This window comes from Balearica regulorum, chromosome 16 (genome assembly GCF_011004875.1).
Source record: "Balearica regulorum gibbericeps isolate bBalReg1 chromosome 16, bBalReg1.pri, whole genome shotgun sequence".
NCBI classification, from domain to species: domain Eukaryota; kingdom Metazoa; phylum Chordata; class Aves; order Gruiformes; family Gruidae; genus Balearica; species Balearica regulorum.
This window is the reverse complement of record NC_046199.1, coordinates 7,867,142-7,878,858: the sequence shown is the minus strand read 5'-3', so window position 1 is coordinate 7,878,858 and position 11,717 is coordinate 7,867,142. Positions and strand designations below refer to the sequence as shown.

Genomic DNA, 11,717 nt, shown 5'->3' with positions numbered 1-11,717 from the left:
CAGGTGGCAGAGGATACATCGAGAAGGAAAGGGTCTCGCTGCTTTTGCCAGCAGCTCAATGAACCATTAAAAAATATGCAGTGCTGCTGCTATTTCCTGTCTAACCTTTGAGAAGAGTGAACTTTCTCTTTTCTATTTCCTCAGAAAGCAGTAGGAAAGATTATTTACTACTTTGCCAACATCAAGAATCTGTAGGGGGATAAGAGTATAGAGAAATGCTACATCTATCATCACTTTGAAGTTCTAGGATATTCTTTTTTGTCACAGGTAGGGAAAAATGACCAAGCAATGGTGGGTTCAGCACGTATCTGTGGTGAGAAATGCAGCATCTGTTTGAACATCTAGCCCGTCTTTGTCACAGTAAGGTTCAACTTACAAAGCTGGAGAACAGGCATAGTGGCAGATGGGAGAGAGTTGAGTTCGTGCAAATAATCAAAGTCAGACGTGGTTTTAACTATAACTTTAATTAAACTGTTAACATCTATGCTTGCTTAAGATCAGGGCACAGATCACGACCACTCTTTTGTAACCAGGACAGCAGGACCTGTTCCAAGTTGGGCATCAGGCAGCTGCAATGTTGATAGTTTTGTAGCTCTTCAGGTTCTGGAGTTGAAGGCAGGTAAGGTGCGCAGTGAGTCTTCTGGGCCCTGCTTGGGTGGGGGTGAATGGGATTTGCAGCTGTTCAGTGCTTTTAGGTTGCACAGAGCCCAACCTGAAAGGCGAGAAGGGATTATACAGGAAGCGCACCTCTTTGCATTTCTAGTTCCCAGGGCCCAGGAAATGCGTTTGCTAGACAGGAGCATGGTGCCAAAGAAAGAGAAGGAAAAAAAAAAAAGGAAGGCAGCTAACAGTTATCTAACCTACTGCAATGGAATTGTGATCTAACAGTAGGGAGATATGATGGGAGGGTTGAACTTCCCATGGAGGTATCTGAGGTTACTTTGTACTAGTGCAGCTTCTTGAGAGAAATGTGGGGGTTTTTCCTGTGAAGGAGAGCACGCCTTTTTGGATGACTTAGCTAAGTCAGGTTTGCCTTGGTCTTCGGTAGAGAAGGGGGAGACACTTAAAATTGTACCCAGGAGCTGTCTTTATTGCTGACAGTTACTGCACTTATGGATGTTCAAGAAGCTAACTAAAAAGCAATTGATTTCTCAACAGTAAATAATTTCTAAATTTCATAGCTCATTTCAGTGACCTATAACTGTTGTCTTATTAATGCGTATTTCTGCCTAAGTCTTGTGGTACTTCTCTTGTTCCCCTTTTTGTTGGCAGGGGACTTTCTGCTCTCTAGGCCTTTGGGGTTGAAGCTTTCACAAATGTCATACTGTTTTCAACTTATGTATTGCACATCTGTTGAAAGTGCTGCTATCTGGCTTTTCTCCTTCTCAGTGTGAAAATTTTCTGTATTATCTGTAAATAAAGGACGGAATGCCTGGGGCTTTCATGCTGTAGCAGTCTCTTCCTGCCACGTTGTTGCCCACTTATTTTTGGGGATGGCCTTTCCTGTGCAAGGGTTTCTCTAGCTTGTATTGTGTCTCTTTTTCCCTTTACCATTCTTAGATCAATCAGTTTGCACTTACCTGTACTTCCGTTGTCTGTAAATGAGCCCTCGCCCTGCAACCACTATCACACACTTCTCCAAGGGTTCGGTGAGAGTGTTCAGGAGACTGATCTTTGCTGTGCTTGGCTGATACTGTACCATTTTTTCTGGAAACTGTTGAAAGAAGGAAATGAGCTGAAACTGAGAGGAGGAAAGAGATTCTGCTATGATTAAAGGGAGATAAATGATTTTTTGGTGCCAGAGGTCTCAGCCTGAGCTGCCAGTTGCCAGAAGAGGTAAAGTCCAACTTGTTTTCTTCTTAGCTAGTCTTCTGCTGTAGTTTCCTTCTGCAGCCTCTGATTTCCAGACTGGTGAGTTAGGACTCATTGGGATTTCCTTATGCTCCCACATAGAGAAGGTAGAAGCAGGAGTACTCTGTACAATAGTGTGGCACAACTCACCTTTCCCAAACTCATGTCTCAGTGCTTTGAAAGAAGACAGCATGAGGAGAGCCACTCAACCCAGCAGAATTTTTTTTGCTGCTTATGACTATGAAAGCTGTTTTCTCACTACTGCGGTAACAGAACGATAGACTGATCTAACCTCAATAGTGAGAGGGGGAGCACAAATGCTGATCTCTTCCTGTGTGAAGTATATGTAGGAGTCTTCGTCTCTCAGCATGGCAGTCAGCCTAAGCAGATGGTTCTCTCCCAACTCTTCTCTGTACTGTGAGCATGGCACCAAGACCTCCAGGATGTTGGCTGGAATACAGAGTGGTGAAACAGAGATGACAGTGCAGATGATAAGTACAGTCTGGTCTTAGCCTGCATGGCACCTCGGAGTGTTTAGTGCCCGGCATTGTACTAAAAGCTGCAGTATTTAAAAGCTTAAGTGATCCCAACTGGATTTGCAGATTCAAAATCTCTAAGGTGATGTTGCCAAAGTGTTTTATTTCAATTACCTACAATCAACTATTCAGCCAACCTTTTCTAAACTTACAGCTAAGTGCATTTCTCCTGAAGCGAGAGGACTAGGTACACTGCTCTATCCGTGCACCCAGTAGAGCCCTTACCTTCATTGCTTTTGAGGATCAAATTAAACTCTTTCTTCCAAAGTTGGGCAATGGGCACACCATTATAATGTAGAGACTGGGCCCCGAGTACCAGGTGAGCATCCTTTTCTCCACCGCTGTAGTTAAACACTTCAATGGAAAGCGGAACATCTTGTCCCAGTAGCAGAGAACTCTCTGACCGGAGGTGGATGAAGAGGTTAACTGGCTCTTCAAGGGTGGTAGGAATGGAGATGAACTGCGTTTCGCTGCTCATGGTTGTCTCAAGTTTCTTTATCTTTCTGTAGGCTTTGTCAAGTACTTCTTTTTCCTGAAGAGACCCTGTCATAAGAAAAGGGAGCACAGCTTTTGGTATTCTTTCCTGTTTACTCATGTGAAGCAGTGAATGCAGAAGGATGGCATTGAATTATCCTGGCAGTACTGTAGACAACTGTTTCTAAGAGCATAGAGAGATATTCTGTTGTGCTTCTGGTTGGAGCAGTTCAAGAATTTCAGCTGACAGGACATTCATTGGATGTACCTGAAAGATTCTACCTGGAAAGATTTGTCATAGTTTTTAAAGCACCTTCGTGCTAACATCTGCCAGAATAAAAGAAGTTGTTCCTCTTGAACTATCGCTGTAGCTGGGGCACAGCACTATGTTCCCTTGTGATGGACTGCAGCCCAGGAGACAACATGGCATAGGCTAAGCGGAGATGGTAGGGTTGGGTCAGGGAAAGAGCACTCACTAATAGATTCTGAAGGGAGAGATACTTCTGAGGGAGGGATTTAGACAGTATCTGGGAGCACAACAGAGTCCTTTTCAGAAAGCTGGAGTCTGAAATGTATCTATACATATTACAGGGGTAACGGGAGGTGAATGTATAGAGTGTACAGGTAACAGAAATGGGGAAAGAAGGTTTTCCAGATAGGAAGGTGCCTGGTGAAGAAAGGCCTGGCCTTCTAGAGAGCTGGTTAATGTGATTAAGCAGGATGAAATTTGGAGTGTGACCTGTGCTTTGATTCTGTCGACAGCAAAATAAGGTGTTCCCCTACCTTTCAGGAAGGGGAAGTAGTGAGGAGTGGGTCACCCTACTGCTCTGGTATGGCTCTGCTCTCTAGTCCTTTACTCGTCCCTTGTAACACTGGCAGGGGATGTGCTCAGCCACTTGCCCGCCCCGTACCTTCAGGATACTTGTAGTTGTGTGTGATATCCTCGCAGCGTTCACTGCCCACACCCTTGGTGCTGATGTTGTTGCCAGTGTACTTTGTGCTACAAAAGGCTGGCTTGAGGGTGTCATCTGCTTTTTGTATCCAGACCTGGCACTTGGCATTGACGGCAGCAAAGAAGTAGCAGACATCATAATCAACATCCGTGTCCCCGTCCTTGATGGCTTTAACAGGGGCTGGCCCACAGAAGGATGGACCTGAAGAGAAAATGTGGCCCAGTTAAGATTCAGATGCTTTACCAACTAGATCCATGCCTATTTTAGACCTGTGCTGGCAGTGGAGAAGTATCTAGTTTAGGACATTTGGGGAGCAGTGCTGTGATAGAGCGCTTAGAGCTACGCAAGCTGCACAAACCAAACATGCATGATGAGTTAGTGCTTAAAGTCAACAGGATGAGTCCCTGTCCTTTTGCTTCCTTCCATTGGAAGTTGGGGAAGGGAGGAATATTGAACTGCTTTATTTGCTCCCTGCTCCACTCCCCCTCCACCCTCCCAAGCCTGTCTTTGATATCTTACCTTCGCTTTTTTCCTGGCAGGTGGCATCCAGTGCCTGCCACCCACTGTACTCTGGTAGCAAGTCTGCTCGAGCCATCCAGCATTCGTTCCAAACGTGGAAGGTCCTGCAAGAGACAACATCACGTGCTTATACCAAGGGACTGAGCCTGGAGGTACAGTAAAATTTTAGCCAAACCACAGCCAATCAATGCTCCTTTGAAAGAGCTCAGTGCCTGTTGAGGAGAGCAGAGACCATGGTTTTTGACACAAGTGGGGTTTCTCCAGCTGGACTGGGCTATCATTCTTCCTTTGTGGGCACTCTCCAGTTTGGGTTGTGGTGATTTCTCAAGAACAGATCATGTAGACAGGATCTCAGCTGAGCTGTCTCCTCTCCACCTCCCTGCAGCTGTCTACCTCTTTCCTTTTCCTCCCTCTGTCACTTCCTAGATCCAGGTATTGTCTCAAATTCTTGCTTGGGCCCTGCCACATTTTCTTACCAGACACGGGCACTCTTGTCTTGTGTAAGCAGTGTCCCATCTTCGTCATAATATTCATCCACACTCAGGCTGCTCTTAGTGTTGTGAGCCCACGTGAAGCCTGTGACCACCCTGGTAGGAATTCCCAGGCACCTCAGAACTGTGCAGAAGAAAGAGCTGTGAGTCAGTTGTGCATCCTGCCCTAAGGATGCCTCTGCTGATAGGTGGAGAACCTGTTTTGGTACTAGGCCTATTAGGAATGGCACCAGGCTTGCTGTTTGGACTTTGCAAGAGGCGTTGCCCCCTCAGGAGATAAGGTATCATAGGTGCGCTCACTGAATGGTGTGTACTGATACTCTTTTATCTCAAAGCTAGCGATCCTGAACGTTGATGAGGAAACTCTGAAGATCTGCCTCTCACCTAAAGATTAAAGGTTATGTTACTGGGATCTGTGTTAATCCATGAATTTAAGCATATGCTAGAGGTTCTGCAGACCAAATAAGCCTTTGCTCAACACAAGAGTCTTTGAACCACCACTGTACCTGAACACATGACTGCAGCAAACACCCAGCACTGCCCATAGCAGACAGGCTTGCCTTGCGATGCAACCCACTGCCGGAGGATGGGGCTGCTTCCCAGCCACTTGGAAGGGGGTGTCCCATTATAATGTTGCTCGGTCCCACATTCTGTCAGGATTCCTTTAAACTCATTGCTGTTCAGCTGCAGGGAAGGAGGAGAGAAAGATGGATTAAGGAGTTGCCTCTCTTTGGTCGGTACACTTCATCCTGTTTGATAAAGCTACTCCCAAGGCAGATGAAACCAAAAGGATTTTTTGTGTAAAGCATGAAGGTCATGGCTGAGCAGAACAGGTACAACAGTCTTTCCTGAGATTTATTTAGTAAGTGTACTGTCACTGCTAAGAAACTCCTGGGAATGCAGGAGGTGGTGTTTGGAACAGCCCTGGGCAGGCTTCCTCTTTGGCCAGTGGGTTGCCATAAACTGGGATTGAGAAGATCCCAGCCTTCACTCTGCATTCGGGTCTTCTCTGCTAGGGTCAGGGCTGCTGTCTGCTCTCCATACCATGGCAGCAACTCTGCGGCAGATGTAAATAGGGTTCTTGCGCTGGGTGTGATCCTTCTCTTGTTGATAGCGTTCACCTTCATCCAGCAGTGTGAAGCAGATGTCAACAATATCCTCCTCGAACTAAAACAAGAACACATCATTTCAGGTAATTTGGCCTGAACGTTTGTTCTCTGGAGTCTCTGCAAGGGTTTGTAACTATGCAGATTACTTCTCCCTTTCTGATGATAGTCTAACATAAGTGGGCCGTGGAGGAGAGCTCCAGGCAGGGGAGCACAACATACTAAAAGGCAGACCTACAGCTTTATTGAAGCAAGGTGGGAAATGCACTCTCTAGGTTGGCACAGAGATACTTTTGTGATCTGGTAGCACCAAAGCGGACTAAAATCCCGTTCTAATCACTGGCTGTGTTGGATGGCCTTGGGCAAATTGGAAGATCTACTTGTACTCGCTTTACTTGTAAAATAGAGACAGTATTACTAAGCTCTGTTAAATGCTTTTATATCTGTTGATGAAAGGAAGGTGCACAAAGCCCAGGTATAGATCAATGCATTTCTTCTTAGAGGACAGCCTGAGAAGGTAGCTAAAATTACATATACTGGGTTATGTGACTTCATACACATATCCTTGTTTTCCTACACAGTCTTAGACAAAGTGAGTGCACAGAGCAAGTTCATCAAAGGCACAGTATGGAAATGGATAGCATCCTGTACACACAGGAGATATGCACCCTTTCTCTGCTGGTGGCTGTGGGAGAGCACAGACATATTGGACCTCCTGCTTACCTGACTGAAGTCCCAAGGTTGTGCTAGGACTGCATTTTCAGTCCCCAAGTAGATGGTACCCTCTTGGTTTAAAATGTACTCCTGCCGCTGTGCCTCATTAGGTAAGAACACCTCATCATCTAGATTAGAGGGAAAAAGCATCAAGAAGAAAGCATTCCTGGTCTCAGATGCACTTGCATCTCTCTTACATCAGTGGACTCCACTGCACTCCAGGGAGTTCAGCAGTCCCTGGCATTCTGCCCTGGAAAAATACCACAGATTCTGAATCAGAGAAGAAAGAAGAATTTAATTGTCATCTCTGTTTCCTTGTTCAAAAAGTTCCTCCAGGCCCAGGCTATCACACAAGCTAGCTCTTTTACTCTACTGGCTGTTGACTTTTCTATTCCTAAGAAAGATACAATGTCTTTAATCGGACCAATTATAATCTCGATTTATCTTAAAATCTTTATTATAGGTAACACTTTATCAAACATTTTTCCCTTAGCAGGAGGACAGGGCTCTGGCAGTGGAGTACTCCAGGGATGGGGCACAAGTGCTAAGGCAGGCAGCTGTGAGCTTTTATTAGCCCCTACCTCCTTCCGAAGGTGCCGTGAGGAGCAGGGCAGGAGTGATGGGGAGCACTAGGTGAGTCAGCCTCAGCCCCACGGAGGCAGAGAGCCGGAGCTCAAAAGCTCTGTGAAGTGACTGATCCCAGCCTACCTTCCTGTTTCTGACCACATACCTTGGCACCAGGGATTAAAGAGAAGGGTGAAGTTGCCCAGGAGGCAGTGAGACCTGGAGGCACGTAAAAGCAGAGTGTACTGGCCGATGGGAGCATTGGCAGGCGTGTTCACAGCAATGGTCCAGAAGTATGGGTCCTGTTCTTCCAGTGCTGCACTCCACTGCTTCTCGTCTGCCAGGCTGGAGATGGGAAATTCAGTCTGGGTTCCATCTGCTTTGGAAGGATGTGGTCCTGCAGCCAAAGAGATCTGGTTGTGTCTATTCGAGACATGAATCCTCACCCAATGCAGACTGCAGGGACCTTGTCTGTATCTGCAGCCATAGCTCTCCTTTCTGCTGAAAGTCTTAACTCTTCAGCAGCTTAATGCCTAGTGGATCTTCCTAAGATTAGTACTGCACTCAGGCCTCCATGTTTGATAGTGGGTTGTCTATTTCATGGATTTGTAGAAACCAGGAATAGCCAGAACGGTGCAGACCTGCTGCTCCTGGGATTCAGAGTCTTGCAACAAAAGTCACAGCCGAATGCTTAGATTATGGTAGACCAAGGTGGGGCTGAATGCTGCTGCCCTTCCCAGGGGTCTCGCTAGGAAACACTCTGTAACAAACAACATCTGTAGCAGACTAGCTAAGTTTGAACATTCCTAAACCAAAAGCCATGAAAGAGGAGAGATCCGGCAAGTACTTTTGGATCATAGAGTGGTGAACCTGCACTGGTTACTGTGCTGCAGTGTCTCTTCTGGAAAGAGATCTAGTGTGACCCTGCAGTCCCAGCAGCGGGACACTCGACTCAGCCTTAGATAAACAGTTCACCGGCCTCCCTTCTAAACGTGGGCACCTCTGTCCAGCTCTAGAGATGGCTTTTGCCACCAGCTCTGTTCTCCAGGTGGGTGGAGGACCAGAGCTCTGATTGATAGGTATGGTAATGATATTACCTGTCTGTACTATGAGGAAGGTCCTCTTCAGCTGCTGCAGGTAGCTCTGTATTGGAGCTGAGAAGCGCACGGTGATAGTGAATGGCTGCCCCCGCCTCACCACAAGCCTTTCAGTGCTGATCTCTTCCGTGTGGTGGTTACTGTTGTTCATTGCGATCTTGAGATCACATCTTTTGATGCTCAGACCTGTAGTGTGAGAAGATACAGAATGAGTTTGGGGCTGTGAGCTGCCTGCAGTCTGGCCCTGGGCGACCTCCTGAGACACACAAACAGCTGATCGTGTCCTTCTCCACTCATCCCCCCTGCCTTGGAGACTTTCTGCCCAGCAACGGTAAGGGCCTTTCCTCTGAGCTTGATTATTGTGTTGTGTGGCTAATGAGCTACCTTTGCTTATACCTCAGCATCATTAAGTGAACCAAGTGATTATGCAAAAGTTCCTTCCTGCCCAGGAAAGGATCAGACCTGAGCAGTCAAATGATTCAGATGTTGTGGTTAGCACTGAGCGTGCATTGTGCCTACATGTGGGGTCTTACTCTGTGTGCTCAAGGGCACCAGTGACCCTCAAAGCAGCATCTCTCCGCATAGATATATGGTTGAAATTGTGCGCAGGAGACAAGGTATTACACCCCACTTGCAATGTGGGTGCAAGCTCTTCCAGCGGTTCCTGCACTGTGTGTGTCTGATATGCACCAACGACCAGCAACTGGTGCAAACGTCACTGCTAGTTCGAATGCAATGTGGCTGTATAGTCCTGGAACTGTGCTGGATCACAGCAAATCAAACGCCAGTTGTTCCTTCTTTGCACGAAATTAGCTGGCGACCTCACACCAAGAGCTGCAGGAGACAGAAGAGTTCCTCCTCCTCCTCCTCCTGTCTCCTACACCTGCATCATACACATCATACATGCTTCTGCCCAGCACCAGAAGAGAGGAAAAATTTATCACCATTTCAAGCACCCAATTTGGAGCTCAATGGCTGTAGTGTGATCATATACTTGCATTTTTCTTCTGGTTTTGGTGGTGCTCTTAATCTTTGCAGACTTCTTACTGAGAAGGAGATAATACCCTGTTTTTTCTCAGCCTTGGGATGATCCTGACCTCACTTACCTCTTCAGCTCCCAACTCATAACTAAGATCCTTGAACCTGTGGGTGGTAACTGCTGCCCCTTGTATGACACATCCTGTCACCCACCTCCCCTTGCTGACCCAGGCTCCTCCCTTTGTTCCAGCTAAAAAAAAAATATAAAATCCACAGAGCATTCCCCTGCTATCTGAAGCCATTGTTCCTGTGCTGAAGCCCCAACTACTACTCTTTGCAGTTTTCATTGGTCTGGTCTCTCCTTATGTCTAACTTGCATCGTCCTCTGCATTGATACCTTCTCCCATTGCTGTTGTCCCTTCTGTGTTTGTTGTGGGAGTCCCACTGGATTGTGTGCTTTGTTTCTTTTTTGTCATGCATTGTTTTCAGTGAATGATTCTGGTTTGGCTTTCCAATCCCTTTATGGCTGTCCCTGTTCATAGGCCTGCACCAGTTTCAACTTTACAGAGCCAGCTCTGGCCTCGTATATTTTCTTCTCTGTGATGAAGACGTTCTGGCTATCTCATAGACTGCTAAGTCACATGCAGTCTGGCTCCCTCTCCTTCACATGACTTTTCATGAATCTTATTGTCACTTTCTTCAAGGTTGCTTGGAGCCTGGACCCTCTCCTTGCTCAAGTGGCTAAAACCTTTGGTCATCTCTCTGCTTCAGTTTTGTAGTCTGGCTTACCTCCCCCCACCCCTATGTTAAAGATAACTCTCTTGCCTCTGCTTCCAAACTCTCACACGTCTGCCTTAGCTGCCTCGTACTGCTTCTCCCGGACTCCCCTCAGGCACTGATACCAGCTTGTGTTTGCTGTCCCTTTTTGTGCACTCCGTGCAAACTGAACTCCCTTAGCCTTTAGAGCACTTTCTTGGCTCCTGCCCTGTGAGAAGCTTACCTCTGCTACAAGCCTCATGAACACTGTCTTGGAGCAGGGACAGCTGTTTTTCCTGACAACCGGCAAATGCCAAAGTGATTTTTGCTTACCTTGGCCCATGTCTAGTTCCCTGTGGAAGTCTTCAGCTCTTGGTTGCTCTGGTGGACAATGGCTCCTTCCTTCAGCTTTCTTTAAAAATTATGCCCTTGCAAAGTTGTTTGCTCGATTTCTTTATACAGGGTGGGACGTGATGTTGCCACCTCTCCTTCAGCTTATCTTGCTGGCCTGCTGTGCAGAAGTTGAAGACTCTTATCTCCCAGACCAGACTAAAGAGCAGAAAGGGGTGACTTTTCCTACCTGCAGACGAGGTTAAATTCCACAGCCTTTAAAGATGGCCAGTGACAATTTCTTCAAAGAGTTGTGCATTGGGGACCCCAGAGTAGGAAATGCAAATCTTGACTTCGCTCTAAGCAATGCACAGAATGCACTTCAAATGCAAGTGTTGAAGAGCTGGTCTCCAACATTGACCCTAAGCTACTATGATCCTAAACCCTTCAATGAGTTAAAAAAAAAGGTCAACGCATCCATTGCCCTTGTGATTAATTCAAAGAGTGAAACCACATCTCCCCAGTGTGCTTATTTTTAGTGTTTCCCAATTTCTACAAATCTGGTGTTCTCCACGCTTCCTAAAAAAAAAAAAAAAAGCCAAAGCTTACATAAGGCAGCAATGTGCCTTCCAGAAAATTCTGTGAGTTTATTATCAACATACATTTTTCATGAACATGTGGTTTTAGTATGTCTTTTTTATATAAAATTGTTTTTAATTTATATAAAATTGTTTTTTATATAGAGAGCTAAACACAGTATATAATGACTGACTCGTCCTCTTTCAGTGTATACAAACTGTAAGCCAACTGATTGTGCTCAAACCTCTTTTGCACAATCAGTGTTTTTAAATGTACCTGTGCAGTTACATGTTTATGAACGTCAAAATCAGAGAGTAGTTTAGATACAAGCAGGTATTTATCCCACCACCGCTGCCTTGTAATGGCTGTGTGTACGTATAGTACCATCTCTTGGTCAAATTGGCAACTGCAAGTAATATTCACTACCTAGGATGCACTTTGTAAACAGAGAACTACTTATTGTCCCTTTGTATCTTTCATTACACAGAAATGGGCTAAAAAGGCCCATTGAAAAGGTTAATGGATCCGCATTCTATCTGGTGAGAATTTGCAATCCTAAATTAGATTCCTGAGGTTTTCCATCCAAGATCTGAGAGAAAGAAACAGGAACTGGCCACTACAGAGGTCAAAACATTCAGCAGAAGTGCTGAGATTTCCTACTTGTGAATCACCTTTCTTTCTGTCTGGAATATGGGTTCCAAAATACAAAATACATTGGTTTTCTTTCAATCATCAGTTGTTTCATCTATTAATTTAAATGCCATTCACA

At 45.8% G+C, this 11,717-nt stretch overlaps 1 protein-coding gene across 1 annotated transcript; it reads right to left on the bottom strand.

The window, feature by feature from the left end:
- Positions 1 to 445: 445 nt before the first annotated feature.
- LOC104629765 (protein 4.2) lies at positions 446 to 10,541 on the bottom strand. Its single transcript, XM_010306837.2, has 13 exons — positions 10,373 to 10,541; positions 8,306 to 8,491; positions 7,375 to 7,605; positions 6,654 to 6,772; positions 5,869 to 5,991; positions 5,331 to 5,508; positions 4,810 to 4,948; positions 4,334 to 4,437; positions 3,773 to 4,015; positions 2,613 to 2,930; positions 2,144 to 2,301; positions 1,581 to 1,714; positions 446 to 712 (listed from the first exon to the last, which is right to left on the bottom strand). The coding sequence occupies exons 1-13, from the start codon at positions 10,380 to 10,382 to the stop codon at positions 562 to 564; spliced, it is 2,094 nt and encodes a 697-aa protein (XP_010305139.2). The 5' UTR covers positions 10,383 to 10,541; the 3' UTR covers positions 446 to 561.
- Between the last annotated feature and the right edge of the window lie 1,176 nt (positions 10,542 to 11,717).

What these genes read in the sequence shown, in the direction of transcription:
- LOC104629765 (XM_010306837.2), bottom strand. An exon ending in CTTCCTCATAGTACAGACAG is followed by an intron (nt 7,606 to 8,305) that starts GTAATATCATTA and finishes CTTTGGCTGCAG; the next exon opens with GACCACATCCTTCCAAAGCA. An exon ending in CTGCCAGGAAAAAAGCGAAG is followed by an intron (nt 4,016 to 4,333) that starts GTAAGATATCAA and finishes TTTTCTCTTCAG; the next exon opens with GTCCATCCTTCTGTGGGCCA.